This window comes from Biomphalaria glabrata, chromosome 17, assembly GCF_947242115.1.
Source record: "Biomphalaria glabrata chromosome 17, xgBioGlab47.1, whole genome shotgun sequence".
Lineage (NCBI taxonomy): Eukaryota > Metazoa > Mollusca > Gastropoda > Planorbidae > Biomphalaria > Biomphalaria glabrata.
The window spans coordinates 1,920,802-1,944,002 of record NC_074727.1 but is presented as its reverse complement, the minus strand read 5'-3'; the positions used below and the strand labels follow the sequence as shown (position 1 = coordinate 1,944,002).

General features: G+C 38.2%; 2 protein-coding genes across 2 annotated transcripts in view; one reads left to right on the top strand and one right to left on the bottom strand.

The window, feature by feature from the left end:
• The first annotated feature begins 3,434 nt into the window (after positions 1-3,434).
• LOC129923722 (uncharacterized) lies at positions 3,435-7,908 on the top strand. Its single transcript, XM_056016183.1, has 5 exons — positions 3,435-3,441; positions 3,581-3,618; positions 4,370-4,492; positions 4,656-4,757; positions 6,378-7,908. The coding sequence occupies exons 1-5, from the start codon at positions 3,435-3,437 to the stop codon at positions 6,606-6,608; spliced, it is 501 nt and encodes a 166-aa protein (XP_055872158.1). The 3' UTR covers positions 6,609-7,908.
• Positions 7,909-14,671: 6,763 nt separating this feature from the next.
• LOC106074432 (protocadherin-like protein) overlaps positions 14,672-23,201 on the bottom strand; it is a 148,839-nt gene continuing 140,309 nt past the window's right edge. The window contains exons 17-18 of the mRNA XM_056015951.1: positions 18,907-18,962; positions 14,672-16,050 (exon numbers count right to left, since the gene is read on the bottom strand). Of these exons, the coding sequence (XP_055871926.1) occupies positions 15,881-16,050; positions 18,907-18,962 (226 nt within the window). The 3' untranslated portion in view covers positions 14,672-15,880. The remainder of the gene's footprint in view (positions 16,051-18,906; positions 18,963-23,201) is intronic.

Here is a 23,201-nt window from a genome sequence, read left to right as displayed (position 1 = left end):
ATTATTATTATTATTGTTATTATTATAATTATCATTGCTTTTTCTACTTGGTGTTTTCATTTACATATTCACAGGAACAGAGCAAGAGACAGTCAGTGAAATCTGCACAGAAGCCCAGGAAAAACCATACTGCCAAATGTTTTTATCAGCATACAAGCCCACAAGTGAGCCTGAAGACTTACAGAGTAAGTGTTTAGAATCTAATTAGATTCATGTTGTTGTGGCTCTAGTTTAAAGTCTAAAGATATCAATGTTTTGCGTAGTTTAAGTGTCAAAATAATTATAGCAAATATCTCACAATAGTTCAATTACCTGTGAAAAAATAATCCTAGTCCTTGCATTGCTTGGTTATGTCCTTTAAATAAAGGATTAACGTACCACATCTCGAAAGTTATCTTCTATGGACAACTTTTGATGGGTGCAAGAAACAACTTGGTGGTGGCCAACTGCAATATGTGGTATAATCAAAACGATTCTCAAAGCAACGAAAATCAATTTTTGACTAATGAAAACACAGAGCCCAGGAACGCAACTGGTGGAGAAAGATCAAGACAACACCAAAAACTATGGACAATGGAAATGCAGCCTAAGAAAAGCTAGCAAAACGAAATTCGGCTGGTTTCTCTGCTACCAAGGAAAATGTCACCTTTACCTGCGTTGCACGTGGATGAAACAGTCACCTCAGATAAAGGCTCTACAGTCACCTCAGATAAAGACTATACAATCACCTCAGATAAGGGCTCTACAGTCACCTCAGATAAAGACTATACAATCACCTCAGATAAGGGCTCTACAGTCACCTCAGATAAAGACTATACAATCACCTCAGATAAGGGCTCTACAGTCACCACAGATAAGGGCTCTACAGTCACCTCAGATAAAGACTATACAATCACCTCAGATAAGGGCTCTACAGTCACCTCAGATAAAGACTATACAATCACCTCAGATAAAAGCTCTACAGTCACCTCAGATAAAGACTATACAATCACCTCAGATAAGGGCTCTACAGTCACCTCAGATAAAGACTATACAATCACCTCAGATAAGGGCTCTACAGTCACCACAGATAAAGGCTCTACAGTCACCTCAGATAAAGACTATACAATCACCTCAGATAAAGGCTCTACAGTCACCTCAGATAAAGACTATACAATCACCTCAGATAAAGGCTCTACAATCACCTCAGATAAAGGCTCTACAGTCACCTCAGATAAGGGCTCTACAGTAACCTCAGATAAAGACTATACAATCACCTCAGATAAAGGCTCTACAATCACCACAGATAAAGGCTCTACAGTCACCTCAGATAAAGGCTCTACAGTCACCTCAGATAAAGGCTCTACAGTCACCTCAGATAAAGGCTCTACAGTCACCTCAGATAAAGGCTCTACAGTCACCTCAGATAAAGGCTCTACAGTCACCTCAGATAAAGGCTCTACAGTCACCTCAGATAAAAGCTCTACAGTCACCACAGATAAAGGCTCTACAGTCACCTCAGATAACGGCTCTACAATCACCTCAGATAAGGGCTCTACAATCACCTCAGATAAGGGCTCTACAGTCACCTCAGATAAGGGCTCTACAGTCACCTTAGATAAGGGCTCTATAGTCACCTCAGAAAAGGGTTCTACTGTTACCTCAGATTAGGGCTCTACAATTACCTTAGATCTGGACTCTACAGTCACCTCAGGTTAGGGCTCTACAGACACCTCAGGTAAAGGCTCTACAGTAACCTCAGATAAGGGCTCTACAATCACCTCAGATAAGGGCTCTACAATCACCTCAGATAAGGGCTCTACAGTCACCTCTGATAAGGGCTCTACAATCACCTCAGATAAGGGCTCTACAATCACCTCAGATAAGGGCTCTACAGTCACCTCAGATAAGGGCTCTACAATCACCTCAGATAAGGGCTCTACAGTCACCTCTGATAAGGGCTCTACAATCACCTCAGATAAGGGCTCTACAATCACCTCAGATAAGGGCTCTACAATCACCTCAGATAAGGGCTCTACAGTCACCTCTGATAAGGGCTCTACAATCACCTCAGATAAGGGCTCTACAGTCACCTCTGATAAGGGCTCTACAATCACCTCAGATAAGGGCTCTACAATCACCTCAGATAAGGGATTTACAGTCACCTCAGATAAGGGATTTACAGTCACCTCAGATAAGGGATTTACAATCACACGAAAACGTGCCCCCCAAAAAATATAAACAAGGTAGTTTATTCAGCCATCTTAACTCGAACTGTGACCTGTCTGCAAGGAGCCATTTTAACTCGAACTGTGACCTGTCTGCAAGGGCGTAACTCTTCATATGATGACATAAATGTAAAGGAGGATAGCCTAAATAAAAGTTGTATGAAGGAACATTGAATGATCCTAGCAATAATTATGCCTCTAGGTTTCTCGTTATTTATATTCTTTATATTATTAAACTCTCCCACCCGACCATTATGTTGGAACTAGCAGCGTTCTCCTAGACCTTCAGCTAGGTAGGGGAGAGATATACAAAGTGATAGAGAAATAACATGTTTTTAATTCTAGCGTGGTGAGAGGGTGAATGATTGAAGGTTGTGATATTATTTTTTTGAAATACAAGCTTCAAAAAGGCTGGCGTAACAGAACACCCTCTTCCCAACCAAGTTAGCAATTCACAGAAGAACTCAAGCTAAGTTTCGCCCTTTCTGGTATAAAGAAAAACAGCTGGCAGCAGATGGCTGCTGTAAATATAGCTGTTACAGAGGCACATGATAGAGCATCATGGCGTCGCGCTGTGAAAACTGGCGCACAGGTTGCTGAGGAAAAAAGAACAACGCTGGCAGAAGAAAAACGCCAGAAAAGAAAAGCAAGACAAACGACACTAGCTCCAGCTGGAATAACCTGCCCAGTGTGCAGCCGAACATTCCGGGCTCACATAGGTCTCACCAGCCACATGAGGAGGCATAAAACCCCAGTGCAAAGCCCTCAGCCCCCTGGATGACAAAGTGGTCATCATCGAACCACGATGGACGAACTATATATATATATATACAAATATAGCTGTTGGAGAGCTATCACAAAGTGTGCGGTACACATAGTTTAGAATATAGACTAAGGAAATTATTGAGGACCGACGCAGAGGATGGAAAGAAAACTTAAACAGACCTCCGGCGGACAACGGTTGGTCTGCACGTATGGCGGAAAAATATGTAGGTCGCAACTGCGTAGTCATGTAAAACACTTCATTCATCATTATTGCAGTCACTTCAGCACGAAATTAAACTAACCCTAACCCTAAACTAATACTATACGAAAAAAAAACTCTAAATATATGTTGTTGTTTTTTTTGGCACATGCAGCAGCGAAAATCCTTACCTGAAGAGAAAAGTCACACACTAACATCTATATTCTCAATTTCAGCTTGATCTAAGTTTGGGTGTGATAAAAATGAAGTGTACAAACTTTTTACCAGATTGACAGACAGACTAGCTTACAGATTGAGTTGATAGTACTTTTGTAAAAACTATACAGAACAGAATGTAAATAATACAATTTAAATTACAACATTTACTTCCATATTACTTTATCCACAGCTGTCAAGCGCCCTAAAGTGGACATCTTTCGACCACCGGTAATTAGTATTTTAAAACTATATGTAGATTATATCTACCACATTAGTAAATAATGTTACTGTTGTTGTACTGGTCGAGATATAGTGGTTTCCCAGACCTGGAGAGACGGAGGTCAGCTTGTCAAGGGAACATCAGCAAGTCAGTCAGGGGAGAATAGCAAGGCAGTCAGGGGAGATTAGCAAGTCAGTCAGGGGAGATTAGCAAGTCAGTCAGGGGAGAATAGCAAGGCAGTCAGGGGAGATTAGCAAGTCAGTCAGGGGAGATTAGCAAGTAAGGGGGAGGTCAGCAAGTCTGGAGCAGTAGAAAAGAATATTTGCACGTGGGTTCCTCTTCATACCCACAGCGGGGGCTCCGTGAGTTGAGGTTTGGCCTGAGCCATGCAAAAAATGAGCCAACGGGATAGTAGCAAGTCCTGAACTGTGCTTGAAAACCATGCTCATGCCCGGGTAGCCTCCACCACGGGGTAGGCGTGGTAATATCGCATCATGTGCTCCCAGACTCCGCGGGCTTTTTGGGACTTACTCCAGCATTTCAACCACTTTTCCATTTCTGTTTTTTATATTGTTGCGCATGCATTAACTGGAATAGTTAATCGCAACAAAATCGTTTTGTTTTAATAAGATAAACATTTCGTTTTCAATATAGTATTTTGTTCGATTATTTTAATTATGTATGTGTGTGTTTTGAAGAATTCGATTGATCACAGTAATATATGATTGTAATAAAAATGCTTATCATTTTTTTTTAAAGCTGCAAACGTATGCTAATCAAATTGAGAACATAACGAAGAAATCGTTTAGTGATGTGCTCTTTGAGGACATAAAAGACTACCGGCGACATATATATGAAAGCGACTGCAGAGCAGCAGAAATGGTAACTGCAAGATTTTATCTTCATCTTTTCTTTAACATATAACAGTGTATAAATTATCTGTATAGAATATCTGACTGTTTTATACTGTAATAATTAGTTAGGATTTGTTATAATGATAAAAGATTTATTCTTCTGATTTTTTTATTTTTTTTTACTATTTCAGAGGCAAGAGATTGAAAAGCTGAAACAGCAGGCCCTGGTTTCTGAAGCAATGATTAAAAGTCAGCAGAAGACAGCTAAAAAACAGAAAGAAAGTACAGCAAAGGTAAAGGCTAGGTTTGCAAATGTATCCTCACGTTTTGGAGAGCAATAAATAAAAAATATCTATCTATCTATCTATCTATCTATCTATCTATCTATCTATCTATCTATTTATCTATATATATATATATATATATATATATATATATATATATGTATATATATATATATATATATATATATATTTATCTATCTATCTATCTATCTATCTATCTATCTATCTATCTATCTTTTTATATCTATCTATCAATCTCGCTATCTATATTTCTATATCAATCTATCTATATTGCTATCTTTCTATATCTATTTTTCTATTTATCTATTTATCTATTTTCTACTATCTATCTATCTAATCTATCTCTCTCTCTCTATATATATATATCTAAATAATTTTTCTATATATATCTATCTATCTTCCTATTATCTATCTATCTTTCTATCTATCTATATTTATCTATATCTATTTATCTATTTTTCTATTTATCTATCTATCTATCTATCTATCTCTATCTATATCTATCTACATCTATCTATATCTATCTATATCTATCTATATCTATCTACATCTATCTATCTACATCTATCTACATCTATCTATATCTATCTATATCTATCTATATCTATCTACATCTATCTATATCTATCTATATCTATCTACATCTATCTATATCTATCTATATCTATCTATATCTTTCTATATCTATCTATCTATATCTATCTATATCTATCTATATCTATCTATATCTATCTATATCTATCTATATCTATCTATCTACATCTATCTATATCTATCTATATCTATCTATATCTATCTATATCTATCTACATCTATCTATATCTATCTACATCTATCTATATCTATCTATATCTATCTATATCTATCTATATCTGTCTATCAATCTTTCTATATCTATCTATATCTATCTATATCTATCTATATCTATCTATACCTATCTATATCTATCTATATCTATCTAAATCTATCTATATCTATCTACATCTATCTATATCTATCTATATCTATCTACATCTATCTATATCTATCTATATCTATCTATATCTATCTACATCTATTTAAGCTTTCTTTCCGTTTTCTGTGCCAGTCTTTAATAATGTCTTTTCTTTGAGTCAATGTTTGTCCCGCAGTCTTTGTTAGAGCTCTTTAACGGTCCCTTTCCTCTACGCCTGGTGGCAGAGTGGTAGAGCGCTTGTTTCCAAACCGTGTCCCATGTTAGAGTCCTAATGAACACTGGGATTAATAATTTCTGGATCTTTAGGGCGCCTCTGTGTCCACACATCTCTAATGGATACCTGACATTAGTTGTGGAAAAGTAAAGGTGGTTGGTGATTGTGCTGGCCACATGACATCCTCGTAAATTAACCGCAAGTCACAGAAACCGATGATCTTTACATCATCTGCCCCATGGCTCACAAAAGTCTGAAAGGGGAGTTTACATATACACACATCTTTTTTCTTTTCATTTTAATATAAGCGTTATTTAAAAAAAAACAATCTTCATATACATATATGTACATATATTTAAATATACCAAACGACATTTCTTTTTCAAAAATGATGCTTTTTGTTTTGTTTTTCTAAGTAGACATTCCATCTTCGTTTCAGTTGTACACATCCATGACATGTGTTGTTTGTCTCAAGCATTTCGACAGTGTCGAGAGACTACCATTCTTTTTAAGCTGCTGTCACATGGTTTGTGAAGCATGTAAGGATAAAGCTGATGATGAAACTATTGCGTGTCGCATCTGTGGAATCACAAGCGAGGCAAAGACCCTACAGGCTCACCAAATCTTGCTTGACGTTATAAGAGGACTCGAAAACCTAATTTTGCAATAATTTCAAAGCTGGATGGCTGCCCTGTCGTGTGGTTTAATAATAATAATCTTTATTGTCCGTAAGGAAATTTGTCTTACAATTTGTGCATTACACCAAACAAAAAACATTATAACTATAAGAAACCAAAGTGTACATTCACACCAGACTCACTCATAATTTACATGTGACAAAGTTTATACCAGATTGTTCCTATTTAATGATTTGATTGCCAGGGGAACAAAAGAGTGTTTGTTTGTCTTTGCTATCGGTGTCTTGTATCTCTTTTGTAGACACAGTTTAAAATATTTAGGATGGCATCGTCTACACCTTTACCCTTTTGGTAAGCAAATTGTAAAGGGTCTAACTTATTACAAAGATCATTCAGAAGAAACATTTTAATCAATTTTTCTAAACATTTAGACACAATGGAAGTAAGTGAAACAGGTCTATAGTCATTCATTTCATTCGGTTTGGAAACCTTTGGCACAGGTACAATTATAGATGACTTCCACACAGGTGGTATCTCATGGTTTAGTAATGAAGTAGAAAAAATATCTTGGAAAGGTTCAGCTAGTTGTTCAGCACATTCTTTTAAGATTCGCCCTTTTATTTCATCAGGTCAACCAGCTTTCATTGGGTTGACGTTTTTGAAAATGTTACAAACTTGCTCTTTATTAATCGCTAATTCTAAACAGTTGTTAACATTGACATCCTCAAGGGCTTTGAGTCTTAGATAATTAAAATCTTTCGTGTCGAAGCGACAATAGAAATCATTTAACTCGTTGGCCAATGTTTTTTCGTCTCTTGTAGCAAGATTATTTTTAATTTTGACTTGTGCTCCGCGCTGGACTGTCATTCAGTTTATAGATGGTCACTTATTTTATAGCATTACTGATAATCATTTAGTTCCTTATTAGTTTATAAGACATTTTCATTTTCTTTTCATCGGCTTTCTCTGACTTATTATACTCAGCTGGAGTTAGTGTCATTGGTATTGCTTTTCTTCTCTGTCGTTTTTTTTTACCAGCGTTGTTCTATTTTGATACTGAACAGTGTAGGTGCTAGGACACAGCCTTGTTTTACCCCGTTTGATACTTCGAAGGGCTCTGATGGTTCACCACTTTCTAGGACACGAGCCTTCATGCCATCATGAAATAGTCTCACCATGGTTATGAATTATCGTGGACAGCCATACTTTGACATGATCTTCCAGAGTCCTTCTCTGCTAACAGTGTCGAATGCCTTTGTTAAGTCGACATATATTGAAAAGAGGTCAGCATTTTGTTCTTGGCTTTTCTCCTGTAGCTGCCTTGCTGCAAAGATCATGTCAATGGTTTCACGCTCTTTTCTGAAGCCGCACTGGCTTTCTGGTAGTAGACCATATTCTATGTGTTGCATGAGTTGATTTAGTAGGATGCGGATAGTAGGATGCCTTCTCTGCTAACAGTGTCGAATGCCTTTTTACGTCAACATATATTGAAAAGAGGTCAGCATTTTGTTCTTGGCTTTTTTCCTGTAGCTGCCTTGCCGCAAAGATCATGTAAACATCAACATCGACATACATTAAAATATATTTGTGTACATTTCTTACATATGCATAAAGATTTTATAGTATAATTTATATTTTTTTATTTAACACAGTTTAACTCATGATTAACAAAAACCCATACATCAAATAATAAATAAAAATAAATTCATTATTTTGTAGTTTGTTACTGCTGTTGTTTTTTTGTTTTAAGTTAAAATCTTTTAGCGGCCATCGAAATGGGAATAGCTGCTATTAGTAGGGTATGATTTATCTGTCCCTCCCTTAGTCCACATATCAATCTTTTCCTTTTAGCTCGCCAAAAAAAATATTCTAGATCTGACATATTTATACGATCCGGCCCACACACTGTTTACCCTATGATGGCCCACACACTGGTTGCCCTATGATGACCCACACACTATTTACCCTATGATGGCCCACACACTGTTTGCCCTATGATGGCCCACACACTGTTTACCCTATGATGGCCCACACACTGGTTGCCCTATGATGGCCCACACACTGTTTACCCTATGATGGCCCACACAATGGTTGCCCTATGATGGCCCACACACTGTTTGCCCTATGATGGCCCACACACTGTTTACCCTATGATGGCCCACACACTGTTTGCCCTATGATGGCCCACACACTGTTTGCCCCATGATGGCCCACACACTGTTTGCCCTATGATGGCCCACACACTGTTTGCCTATGATGGCCCACACACATTTTGCCCTATGATGGCCCACACACTGTTTGCCCTATGATGGCCCACACACTGTTTGCCCTATGATGGCCCACACACTGTTTGCCATATGATGGCCCACACACTGTTTGCCCTATCATGGCCCACACACTGTTTGCCATATGATGGCCCACACACTGTTTGCCCTATGATGACCCACACACGATTTGCCCTATGATGGCCCACACACTGTTTACCCTATGATGGCCCACACACTTTTTGCCCTATTATGGCCCACACACTGTTTGCCCTATCATGGCCCACACACTGTTTACCCTATGATGGCCCACTCACTGTTTGTCCTATCATGGCCCACACACTGTTTGCCCTATCATGGTCCACACACTCTTTACCCCATGATCACCATTAAGATTATACTTGCCCTCAAAATCTTTCATCTGCCACCTCAAAATGTCATCTGTTGAACATCTTGTTATTTATAATCTGCCCACATCACTAGGTCCTCTGCTGATTTTTGTAATATCATGGGAACCTAACAATCTAATTAGAGTGTCTGAATCTTAAAGATCACTATATACACATCATGTTATATGTTGTAAAAACACTTAGTAAATATAAAGGACTTGGGTTTACTTTAAGTGTAGTGCGGTGTCCCAAATGTCAATAACTAAAATGCTAAAGTAACCAGAGATGTTATACCAAATGTATAAAGTAATGAGTAACTGACCATTTCAAGTATTACAGTTGCAGATGGGTTGCGTGTGATTAACATCCATTGCTCCGTAAGGTCCGGATCTTTAGTAAGCTATATCACCAAGAATGACATGTCACTGTGGTTGACCCTCCTTTATAATTTTTCAAATTATGTGAAACTCAATAAAAGATTTCAACCTTCATATTTATTTACAACATACATCGTTGACAAAACAACAATCATTTTTTATATAAAAAAAAACTAAGCTTAGGCCTATACGAAGAGTAGATGTATAAAATAGTTTGGATCAGTCATGTAATTTAATTTTTCTATAGATCTAGACCAGAAAAAAAAAAATCGGTGCAATTAATAATATTTTTACCAATTGTTTTTGTTTAGCGCTATTTCATGCTTTTAGCGTCCTCAATACGATTTGATCCTGTCACTTATCTGGACCAGCTGGGAAAATAGGGGGGTGGGGGAGGGATGAGAAAGAAATAGCTATAGGTGTGGATTTTACCTTAATTTTTTTTTTTAAAGAATTTTTTTTTTAAATGTGGATCGACCTGATTTCGAACTCGTAGCTCACGCCTTTTCGGGCAGACGTGCTAACCATTCTACTGGTGGGGTAAAACTAGGGAAGTGTAAAGTTATATATTGTTTGTTTCAATTTAGAGCGGTGACCTATAAAGGGGACTAATTCAGATAATACCACCACTTCAGTCAAAAACATTTTCTTTCCCTTGTTTGAGATACCAAACAAAATAATTAATTACCAAATAGTTTATTAATTCATAGGTTATTTTTTTAAATTGATTCTTGTGTTAGTATGTAAGCTTTGTAAAAATGAGTACACATCTCTTTACTCTAAAGAAAACACTACTAAAAAAAAATACAACCAACACCCTGCCCAGACCAGGTCAGCTCTCAAACTAGCAAACTGACCACTGGCTAAGCTTGTTACCCTCCCCCTTTCCTTTGAATAACCCATGTTAAGAACTTAACTCAAAACAAAAAAATAAACAAACATGCACACACTCTCGAGGTGCGGTGGTTGAGCGGTGAAGCGCTTGGCTACCAAACCGGGGTCCGGGGTTCGAATCCTGGTAAAGACTAAGATTTAGAATTTCATGATCTTCGGGCGCCACTGAGGCCACCCAACTATAATGGTTACCTGACTTTTGTTTGGTCGTTGTGCTGGCCACATGACACCCTCGTTAACCGTAGGACACGGAATCAGACGAACTGCCCTATAGACCTAAAGGTCTGTAAGGGGAACTTAACTTTTTACTTTTACACACACTCTCACATCTTACATACATTATGCTTAAGACAGTTCAAACGTTACAGAAAAACAAATACTGTGAAGATTTTGTATCATTTGATGTTTACATGTAGCTAAGACGTTTCACACTAAACTAATAATGAATACGGCGGGTAACAGTTACTCACAAAACCATGCACAAAACCTATTCCGCTAAGGGATCAACTCTTAAATAACATTAGGACACGTACATAAACTAAAAGACAGCTGGAGGTCACTCACAAAGGTAGAGGGATACACATTTGAGATCAAAAGAAAATCCGCTGCCAAGGACAGACGCAGACAGCGCAAAGAAATTAACTTCTAGATCTGATACGTGCAGAAAAAGCTATGTAAAAGACATCTGTTTTTCGTGGGTAACATCAAGGGTGCAGTCTAGTCTATAATCTCGATTTGAATCCTATTTCCGAGGTACTTGTAGTGTTCTTGCATCAGTTGCATTGCTGGGTCAAATTTGTCAAGCATCTCAACTAAGCCTAAAAAATGACCGATGTTTGGCGCATAAAGTTCTTTTGAGAAGGTACTGAACGATCGCTAGAATTGTTAAAACTGTGTGCCAATGCAGTTTCTCTTTTCTAATATGTTTCAGCATCAAGTTATCCATTGCGCTACCTTTGGACACTCTAAGAGTTTAATCCAGCCGCGCTGATACATACTATCAGTATGGATGGCTGCATGGCCGTGCGGTATGCGCGCTGGATTGTTTTTCGGCCTTCTCGACGCTCCCGGGTTTATAACCTGCTTAATGGCCTCCAATAGCTATTGTGCCAAACAACGTACTTGGAAAAACATAGTCTTTAGTCATTGTCAAAGAACAAAGTGCATGGTAGGAGGCTCTACAGTGACTTTCGTGGATCCCACACTTAATGAAAATAAGTACATGCGCGCTTTGTTTTATACACTGAAACATGGTTTTTCACACGGTCACCCGATGTATATGCACAGTAGCCTATTGGGGAAAAATGAAATACTTCATCGTCAAATTTTCTGGATGCTGATTGGCCAAATTAACCGTACGAGCTAGGCCACAGTACAAAACAAAGACTATTTCTCACACACCCTGGTCCCTTTTTGTCTAAAGGCCGACTAAAGTAAAAATATATTTACTATATACGTAACAATTCTTTTAAAACTGTAATGCGACATAACAGTAGGTTACTGTATGACTCTTTATTTATAAAAGATTTTGATTGGTTGCTTCAGACTAAGAGTTTTTTTTTATGCCAAAGTGAACTGTTAAACCAGCGGTTCTCAACCCTTTCAGCTCGGCGACCCCTTTTTAGAATATCCCACTCTGCCGCGACCCCTCCCCCCCCTATACACACACATACAGCAATAGAAGAATAGACAATAACAATCCTTATTTTTGATGGTCTTAGGCGACCCCTGGCAAATCGTCAATCGACCCCCAAGGGGGTCGCGACCCACAGGTTGAGAACCCCTGTAAACAGTAATAGCCGCTTAGAATGTACAGATCATAAGATGCTGTCTTTACCGAAATTGAACAATATTTAGAAATAAAAAAAATGTTGAGTTAAGACATTGTAATTGGTATCATATAGATGCCAGGAAATATTGATCATCATCGTCTTCAAACTCCATTAGATTGAGGGCTTGAGAGGCTCAAATCCTCTCTTGCAAAAAGCCCTGGACAGAAACCCTGCTGTCTTGCGTAGTGCATAAATGTCGCCATACAGGTCGAGAATTTTTGGGTTTCCCAGACCTGTCGAGACGGAGATCAGCAAGTCTGGGGTAGTCAAACAGAATATGAGGCACTGTTTCCTCTTCTTGCCCTCAGCAGGGGGCACCGTGAATCAAAATTTGGTCATAGCCGCGAGAAATATGAGCCAACAGGACAATCCTGCACTGTGCTATAATAGCTTGCTCAGGAGGAAATATTGCTAACAGTCCTAATTTATGAGAATTGGCCTGGTTTTCGAACCTGGCGGTGACATGGGAATCTCCTATCGCGATGCCCCCTCATGCGCGGGACCTGGGGGCGGTTGCCCCACTTGCCACCCCCTAAGGCCGCTTCTGCTTGAAAACACGCTTGCTCAGTTTGTTTCAGAAATAAATACTATTTATAAAGGGTTTAAAGAGGAAACATTCAAACTCGGAACTACATTACAGGCTAAGCACTTACCACACGACCAAACAGCCATGCATTTAAAGGTTAGACATGGTCTACTACAGTCTTCACCCATCCCCATTCTTTTATGTTGTCTTCCCATCGCTTTATCTGTCTACCTCTTCTTTTTTCCTGGTACTGTTCCCTGGAGGAAGGTCCTTGTGAGCACTGAGAACCTTGTGATACCATCAAAGACTTTTAATTTTGCGTTCCTTGACAGTGGTTAGCAGGTTATCGTGAGGGTCCAATCGCTGTATTAATCTTGTTTCTACTCTCTTCGTTTATGATGCAGTTTTCGTATGTTATACCTAGACTCTGAAACACCTCTTTTTTCCCCCTGGTTTACCTTTACCTATCCCCTAGTCTGTTGGACCATTGGGGCACCATGCAAGATTCGTCAACCGTCCTTCTCCATTTCTCTGTCTTTTGCCTTAGTTAGATGGTAAATCTCATCCACTCTTTTATGATGTCTGCCCATCGCTTTCTCTGTCTGCCTCTTCTTCTTTCTCCTGGAATAGTTCCCTTAAAATTGAGCTTACGAATAAGAAGTCAAACACAGTTGTTTGATTTTCAGTTATCTGCAATTTAATTTGTAGCCAAAAGATTTGCCAGATTGAAAAAGAAATTTAAAAAAATAAATTAAATTAAATGACAAAGGGCCTCAACTTAGCTTTTACTTCACATGAGAAATAAAATGAGTTATCTACCTTGTTTAATATTAAAAATAGAAAATACATTAAAAAAAAAAATTTAAAGCCAAAAAGCGTTAATCTTAGTCTTAGTCTTAATCTTAATCTTAGTATTAACCTTAGTCTTAACTCATGTCCTCGGCTCATCCTTAGCCTTAGTCATAGTCATATAGTCATGGTTATGGTTACAGTCTTAGTCCTAGTCTTTAGCCTTAACCTAAGTCTTGGTTTTTTTTTAATTGATTTCTTTTCATTTGTATGTTTTAGATACTAAAAAAAATAAAATTATCCTAAACTTAAAAAAAATGTATCAACACATAAGTACCACCAAACAACCTAGCACCGTTCAAATAAAATATTGTTGAAATGTGTTTTAGCATGCTTGAAAGAGCTTATCTTCTCTAATCAAATACATTATACACAAGTCGTTTAGGATAGTTCAATATGTTCTATCGACACAAATCTACAACAAACAGATATCTTTATTCAAAATAGAACAAAAATTTTAATTTGACAAAATAGAGAACAAATTATTTTATGATATATAAGTTAAAAAATATTTCTAAAAAAATACATCTTATAAAAGGTATTTACAAAGGTAGCCTTACATTAATTGTTAACTGAGAGGTTGGTATAAAGCTTATTTTTTTCAAATTCACGGCATAGTTAAAAAAATGTATTTTTTTGAGATTCATGAATGTTTGATATTTATCAGAAAAAAAAAATATCGCCAGCAGTACGCCACTGATAGGTACAAATTTTTTTTTTATCTGCGATTGCCCCCCCCCCCCCTTTCGCTTTGGATGAGATACGCCCATGCATGTACCCTTATAGCATAACTCTTGAAATGAAGAGTGAGAAAGAGAAGAGGGAATGTGTACGAATAAAAGAAGTGCAAATACACAGACAGACAGACAGAATAAAGGCTTATCTAAGCACTCATATATATATATATATATATATATATATATATATATATATATATATATATATATATATATATATATATATATATATATAATTTTAACCCTTTAACACCCATAGAGATAGTGGACTCGTGAAAATGTCGAGACATTGAAACATGCAAATATTAAGGTCACAAGAGAAGTGTAAACAGCAAGTATATTTATACATTAGCTTCTCGTAGCTTTCAGTTTCTACACAGAACAGAATGGGAAGAAAAAAAAAGACACACGTAGATTAAAATCTGTTCTTTTATTTTTGATACGAGAATTTTCAATTTGTATAAATAAATATAGAGAGAGGACGAGATTATTTCAGGGTTCAGAAGAACAAATCTTTTCAGTCTAGAAGTTTCAAGCTTCATGTCAAATCGAATGTGAATGTATTATTGCAGGGGTTTTCAACCTGTGGATCGCGCCCACCTTGGGGGTCGATTGACGATTTGCCAGGGGTCGCCTAAGACAATCGAAATACAGAATTATTTTTGTCTATTCTACTATTGCTGTATGTGTGTGTTGGGGGAAGGTGGTCGTGGCAGAGTGGGGGATTGTAAAAAGGGGTCGCCGAGCCTTAAAGGTTGAGAACCGCTGTATTATTGGATTTAAAAGTAAATTATTAATTAGTGTGTCTTCAATGATTTCATGATTTTCAATTGATGGATAAAAATGTTAAAATATCGTGTGTTGTTTTTTTTTCAACTACACAAAGATTCCCGGCATACAGTTGGGTGTTGCGTTATAGCTTATAGCTATTAAAAAATGGAAATACCTAATAAGCACCCAATATCATTCTTATCTTATCTTATCTTATATAATACAGACGTTACTTCAAAAAATAAGATGATTACGTCCTACGCGTCATGCATTTAGTCATGCATATTAACCAATGACTTCAATTCTGCCAAGTCACTGGTTTTCTAACTGTGATGCCATAGTAAGAGATGATCAATTCCGTTTAGATACATAATAGATATATATAGAGAGAGTGTAACAAGCTAACCATACATACATACGTATATATATATATACATACAAATATATATACATACATATAGAACAATTACTGATTGATAGGTGAGATCAGTTTGAAACATTAAGCAAATAAATTATCTATATCTATATCTGTATCTATATATATCTATGCATTATTAGGCAACAAGATGAATTAGTTGCCCTTGTTTCAAGATGCTAAACGGTTGAACAATCGAATCAAGATGGACGGTCTAATCTGAAAGAGGCAGCCTGGGAATGGCTTCCCCTTACATGACGCTGCATTCTTTCTTGGACGATGTCCCATCAGCGGCTTCCGAGAGGGGGTCTTGGATTTTGTCCCCCGTGTCGATGGTGTGGGGGTAGTGGTCGTCCATATCCCCGGGCGCTGGCAGGGTGCGACGGTCCGGTTGGCTTTTAAAATCGTCATTAGGGAAACCTGTGAAAACAAAATATATATTTGTTTTTTCGATGATTAGTGTTAGCCTCCAAGTGGGTCTGTAGGAGCAAATATATCATCACATAAGTATCAGAGGCGGCTTTAAGGGGTGGCGAATGGAGCAATCGCCCCCCCCCCCCCAACACCGGGTCCGCGCCCGTAAGCACATCATATTCGTGGCCTTGAAATGACACTCGCCCAAGGACATGGCTGCCTCTGCAAGTATTAATTATAAAATATCTAATGCAGGGCCGGATTTAGGGGTGGGTAGGCGAGCTACTGCGCTGGGGCCTCAAATTAATAAATCCGGCCCTGTTCACACGAGTCGACTTTTCAGCTTCAACTAACCTTTTAATCAACAATCAAGTCAGCTCTTTTTTTACCCGCCTTTGATTTCTTAAACAAATATTTATTACTTATAGTCCCTGGATCATAACATTTGGGCCCCCTTAAGATGACTATCAAAAAAGAAAGCTGAAAATGTATGGCCATATCCCAAGGTTCAAACTCCTTGAGGGAACAGTACCAGGCAAAAGCAGACGAGGCAGACAGAAAAAACGATGGGAGGACAACATCAAAGAAAAACATTCCACATGCTTTTAGGTTTAATTATGAAATAATATAGAAATTATACTTTGACTAAAATATATTTCTTCTTATAATTAATTGTTTAAAAAAAATTATTTTGATGTTCTTTGTTCGAGATCCCTATTTATGAGTTGTTATTTGTTATTCTCTAAGCATCGAAACAAAAACAAAACGTCTCTGATGTTACAAAATTAAATTGTTAGAGTCCCACTTCCTGTGCTTCATTGTAAAGTAGTTCCCACTCGTGTCTTTACCGCCGTTATAAGATGGATTAGAACAGAGGTTCTCGGACTTTTTACCCGGGGACTCCAACATAAGAATGAGCACGAAGAAGAAGAAAGAAGCGAGGAAGTTATTTAAATTGAATAAAAATTTTCATATTTATGCGGACCCCTTACACTCGTTTCACTGACGCCTGGGTGTCTGCGAACTAGTTTGAGAACCACTGGGTAGCCCATCAAAAGGGCTCGAGCTTGAATCTCGACTCGAGTAGAGTCGTGTTTTTTTGTGTTTTTTTTTTTTTTGGAGCGCCTAAAGACAGCACAGAAAACCTTCTCCCATATACCGCCCTCCCCCTTCCACTGGTCCACAAAGAGCTAGGACCATAGTGGTTTGGGCATGTTATAAGCATAAAAAATGTCGCTGTGTAAAAGTTATTTTATAAAAGTATTGTTAAGACCTTATCCTAATTAACCCGCCCGGTCTACCATTCAACTTAACGTACTTACGTACCGAGAAAAAAAAAGACACGCGAAACGTTGAACAAGTGTCCTTAACCCTTAAAGTGCTGAGCTGTTTTTACAATGAGCTTATACAAAATGGAATTACAAATTTATTGTTTAGAGGCTAAATTAGCACACGCATTTTAAGGGTTAAATGAAAATGTGTACTTGTGAAAATGTGGATTAGCAAGAGTACAAATTGAGATCCTATACAGTTGGGTCGTCTCTAACAAAGCCTACAAAGAAGTGAAGAAGCTGGTTTAGGTCAGTATGCAAGCGCAGAGGGGCATTCAGGGTATTTCCCTTTCAGACATTGCGATCTATAGGGCAGATGATGTAAAAGTCATTTGTTTCTGTGGCCTACAGTTAATGAGGGTGTCATGTAGCCAGCACAACGACCAACCGCCTTTACTATTCCCCAACTAATGTCAGGTACCCATTAGCTGTGTGGATTCAGAGGCGTCCAAATATATCGAAATTAAAAAATCTATCATCACCTAGATTCGAACTCGGCACCGCCGGTTTGGAAGCCAAGTGCTTTACCACTCAGCCACCGTGCCTCCTAAGTGTCTTAAACTATATGACCCTAGCAAACAATTTGTATTTGAAGTTTATAAAGCTTTTTTTGAGTCTGTTGTAATTCCTAGGAACATCACATTCTAGGTACTGAATTTAGTTTTCTTTTTATAAAAAAACAGCTTGATCTTGTCGGAAAAAAAGATGCAGACGTGTGAATGAGTGTTAGCAGACGATGAAATAAATGGTCAAGATTTTGCAATAAATACTAATTATGACATTTGGGCAAAACACCATTTAAAGGTAATATAAAAGGGAAAGAAATGTTGAATAACTTTTCAAAGTGTACGAGTCTCTCTTTTTTCGTGGTAGACTCCCTTTGAACACTTGCTGGAACCATTCATTTCATTTTATTATTTGAGACTCTCAGGGCCGGCCTTAGGCATGAGTAAACTAGGCAGCAGCCTAGGGCCTCCGATTAGTGGGGGCCTCTCACTGAATGAATTTTTTTTTTCAGAGAAAAAATTGCAAAACATGTATCTAATCTCAAACATAGCAGAGTTCTATGGCTCTATGTTTACTAGCCTAGTTCTAAGTCTCTATTATGATTCAAGGTTTATTCACTGATGTTTACATCTACTTTGTTAGACTACAAATGTTAGAAGACCTTTGTTTCTTAATAGAGTTCTCCTTTCAGAACTTGTGGTCTATTGGGCAGAATGATGTAAAGATCATTGTTTCTAGCTTTTGGTGAAATGTCAAAATGTTATTTCTAGTCTGGTGAAAATGGATCATAGATGAAGCACATTAGTTCTATCGTCGATATATGAATTTAACTTATGTGTTGATTTAGATATAGATACAGGTTTTTTTTTTATTCATTGAGTATTTTTCGGTCTTAATTTTATTTTCTTTTGGGGGGGGGCGGCCATATTCACTTCGCCTAAGGCTTCCAAATACCTAAGGCCGGCCCTGATACTCTTCGCTTCCACCGTAGAACTAGATCTAAGGAAAGTTAACTCCGACTTACGTTCTTTCCAGAATCCGAATAGAAATCCTGGTCCTGGTGGGTCTGGCTCAATGACTCTGAATAGACAATAGAAGTGAATTATGTATTTAATTGTTATTAAAAAAAATAGAATTTGTATAGTCTTATCTTCTTATATGATACAGACGTTACTTCAAAAAAAGAAGATGATTACGTCCTAAGCGTCATGCATTCAGTTATGCATATTAACCAACGACTTAAATTCTGCCAAGTCACTGGTTTTCCTGGCTAGCTCAGGCAACCCAATCCATGCTCTAATAGCACTAGGGAAGAAGGAGCATTTGTACAAATTTGTCCTAGAATATGGAACGAGGAATGTGCCTTTATCTGTGTGTCTTTCTGAGTATTTTTACAATTTTGCTTTTGTATTTGAAGATTATGGTTCAGTGTTTTATGTATAATTGCTACTTTACTTTTGAGTCTTCTCTCCTAAAGGCTTTCTAAATTTAGTGAGTTTACTAAAGGTGTTAGTCTATTCAAATGTGAATATTCGTTTGTTATGAATCTCACTGCTCTATTTTATGTCTGTTCCAGTTTCTTAATGTTTTCTTGAGTTGAGGGGTCTAACCCATCTATATTGATATTTGCGCTATGGTCCTGTGGGGGGGAGGGGGTACCTGGAAGAATTTGCTACTTACGGCAGCTCAGCAGACACAAATCAAGTCGAAGTAGTTAAAAGTTCACTTCTAAAATCTGTTTTCTTATTTAAAAAAATGTTTCAACACTACGAGCAAACTACAAGCAGTCACGTGCTAGCCGCGTCAGAGCTGCCAACTGTAAGATTTCAACAAATGCGAAAAAAAAAATTAAAATAAAACGTATAGTTGCTGACCCATCGAAATATGGATATTTTCTCGACTCAATGGGCCCCCCTTCTTATGGATTCCCCCCTGGGCTGTATCCCCACTTGCCCTCCGTTAAATCCAGCCCTATACTTAACTAAATCTATTTTTAAAGAAAAGGACAAAAATTGTGCTCTGAAGACTTCTTGAAAATTCTATTACTTCCTTGGGAGAGTTTACAGCACTCCCCCCCCCCCCTCCCTCCCTCTTACTCATGGAGGTGAGGCGACGCAGAAGTAAGCAGAAATTTTGAAAAACTATCGCCTGAACCTACGCAAGTAGATCTGGGTTTTTCTACACTCACCAAACTAGTTTAAATCTTCAAAAAAAAAAAGAATAATTGCCTAAGAATATAACGAGACAAAAAAAAATTGTTCTCGCGGGTAAAGAACAATTTATGAATTAGTTGACCTTATTTTTTCTTCAATAAGCATTCTCAATACTACAGTTAATACTTTAGTATTTCAAATGAATTCAAAATGTGTGTAAATCATATTAAGTATATAGTAATGATGTTACTGTAATAACAGCTATCAGATCAGTATTGATTAAAGTGGAGAATATGCTTGTTATGAGAACAATTTTTAACAATCTTCTTTTGCCCGTAGGGTTTTACTTTCCCGAACAGACTGTCGCCTTAATCTACCTGGAGAATCTACTCGAGCATAAAATGATTTAATTGATGTTTAATGTGATCTGGATATTTTTGCTATTACTTGATCATGTAGACGAGCCAGCGAGACTGAACTCTCCGACTAAGTACTCACGCAAATTATAATAATGGCGGTACGTTTTTAAAAAAAAATAATTTTAATGATTGCTTCCCTTTCAACGTCCAGTCCTATAACAAAGTGTGAGGGCAATCTCGAGCTTTCTCGTACGAGATGTTATTTGAAGCTTGAACTCTCATTGAAATAAATTTATTTTAGTTTGACAGTTGTGTACGCCTAATTGTATTTGAGGAACTACTTATCCTAGCGCTTTCACTAGCCCACTTACTCCTCGAAGCGCTCACCGGCCGTAACTACTTTTTAATCAATGACAGATGTCAAAACTACATTACAATTACTTACAGTTCGATTGCAAGGGACATAATTAACATTGTGAACAATTCCGTAAGGTAATTAAACAATTAGAATTAAGGATAACAAGTCCTCATTTAGTTCTTCTCTTTACAGAGTTTATTACTGAATAAGCTAGAATCCATTTCGATTTATATGATAATGATATTAGCTCAAAGTCCCTGTCTGTCGATGCCAGATCATCTAGAGCATAGAGTTGAAGTCGATGAAACAGTGAGTTGACTTTAATGACATGCTAAAACTAAGTTTGTTTTTTAGCGATGATTGCTGTCAACAAACACTACGCAAACATACAGAGATTTAAATACACTATTTAGAGCTATAACGCAGGATGTAAGCAATTACCATCAGATCCCATGTTAAATTACATGGTAGCTAAACGATTTGTGACTGAGCCTTAGTATATATAGAGTTCTATGTTGAAAAAATACAAAAAAACAATGCGATACTTTTGAAAGAAGAAGGGTCAAGATTGTGGGTACGAGGCTTTGACTTCGCAATTTTTAAATAAAATTAAAAATATGGTTCAGGATAACTCAGGAAGTCAAAGTGCCCAAGAGTTTGTTCCCTTGGAGATTTTTATCAGCAACGATGCCCGGAGGATAACGGAGATTGTGATTGACCTGATTATCAATTTCGTCATCGCGTCCATCGGAGTGGTCAGCAACACTCTGGTCATCATCGTATATGCCAAGCAAGGGTTCAGGGACAGCGTTGGCGTTTCGATGACCACTATCTCCGTCTGGGATTTGATCAAGTGCTTGGGCGGAGTGATGCAGAGGATGGCGGGGCCCATCAACCTGTGGAACCCGGTGTACGCCCTGACCTGGACAAACATCTGCCTCGTCGTTTTCAACTACCTGGTTTCCTTCTCCACCTACGTGACCAGCGTCCTGGCCGGGTACGTGGCGGTAGAGAGGTGCCTCTGTGTGGTGTTCCCCCTCCACATCAAGCGATACTTGACCACCAGGGTCTCCTGGCTCATTTGCATGCTCATATCCGTGGTGGTCTTTGGATGGTTCGCGGTCATCTTCGGCATCTACGATGTCCTCTGGGTCTGGGAACCCAGCTTCAACGCCACCATCGCCATCTACCGCTTCAGCAGCTTCTCCAGCCAGAACAGCGTTGTCCTCTTCGGCTTCTACAACCTCTCCGGAACAATCTGGCCCATCATCAGCCTTCTGGTCATCGTCTCGTCCGCGGGGGTCATCTCCAGTAAGTTAAGAGAGGCGTCAAAGTTCAGGCAAGAGCAGCAAAGAGATTACAGCAGCTCCAGCATAAAGCACGCCAAGCAGAGCGCGGGTAAAAAGCTTAGCACGAGAGACCAGAAAGTCATGAAGATGCTCCTGGTTATCATCGCCATGTTCGTCATCAACCTGAGCCCTCGGGTTGTCCACTACCTGGCCAAGTACATAGTGGAGGATTACTATTACTTAAAAAAGTACCATAACCTGGTGCACGTGGTCAGCTATGTCATCCTCTTCTTTGACTTTCTGAACGGCTCGGTCAATCTGGCGATCTTCCTGGTTATGAGCTCGTCCTTCAGAGCCACGTTCTTCCAGGTGATCATCCACTGCAGGTGTACGCCAAAGAAATCTGCTTACTGATGCCGGGAGGGTTTTCTCTGTTGAATGTTAGAACACTGTGAATCTCCAGACTGTTACTATTTGTTGACTAGCTGTTGTAAAGGTAGATTTAGTCTACTCCGTATGGGGGGATTTCTCGTTTACACTTTGAATTCAAAATGTTATCAAATAATGAAAAGTTCTTCATATTTATTAGTTATTAATATTTATTAATAGCGTTATGTTTAATATGATTATAAACTAAACCAAAAAGTTCAATGCCTGGTTGTCAAGAGCTGGGGGATTTTTAGATTTGTATATTTACAGGGAAGTAACTTCATAGTTTTTTTCTCCCTTTGTATTGTTACGATCTCTCTCTTATTCAGGCCTTCTGTAAACACTGCTAAACACAACACATCAACACATCAAGAACTTGACAACAAGGCTCCAAATAATCTGGTACTTTAATAAGGGTCAAATAAAACAGCCAATACGACACAATTGGCAACACAATCAACTACTACAACGTTAAACTGTATATCACTGTACTGAACTCATAAACTCTACTGTCTCTCCCTGGACTCGTACGTTTCACTGGAGGACTGCACCAGGACCGACTTCATGGCTGACTAACAGTCCCGGTCTCAACGTTCTCCGTCTTGAACTGCCGCTTTCTTACACACTGTGTCTCTGGTCTGCGCAGGCTTATGATCAGATGACCATAACACGGGCGCTATTCACGTGCAAAGTCCATGCCAGTACTGTCCCTTGCCTTTCAATATAGCACG

Bases quoted from the DNA above. Each gene is read 5' to 3' on its own strand.
- LOC129923722 (XM_056016183.1), top strand. The intron at 3,619-4,369 runs GTAATTAGTATT...TTTTTTTTAAAG, and splicing joins TGGACATCTTTCGACCACCG to CTGCAAACGTATGCTAATCA. The intron at 4,493-4,655 runs GTAACTGCAAGA...TTACTATTTCAG, and splicing joins ACTGCAGAGCAGCAGAAATG to AGGCAAGAGATTGAAAAGCT.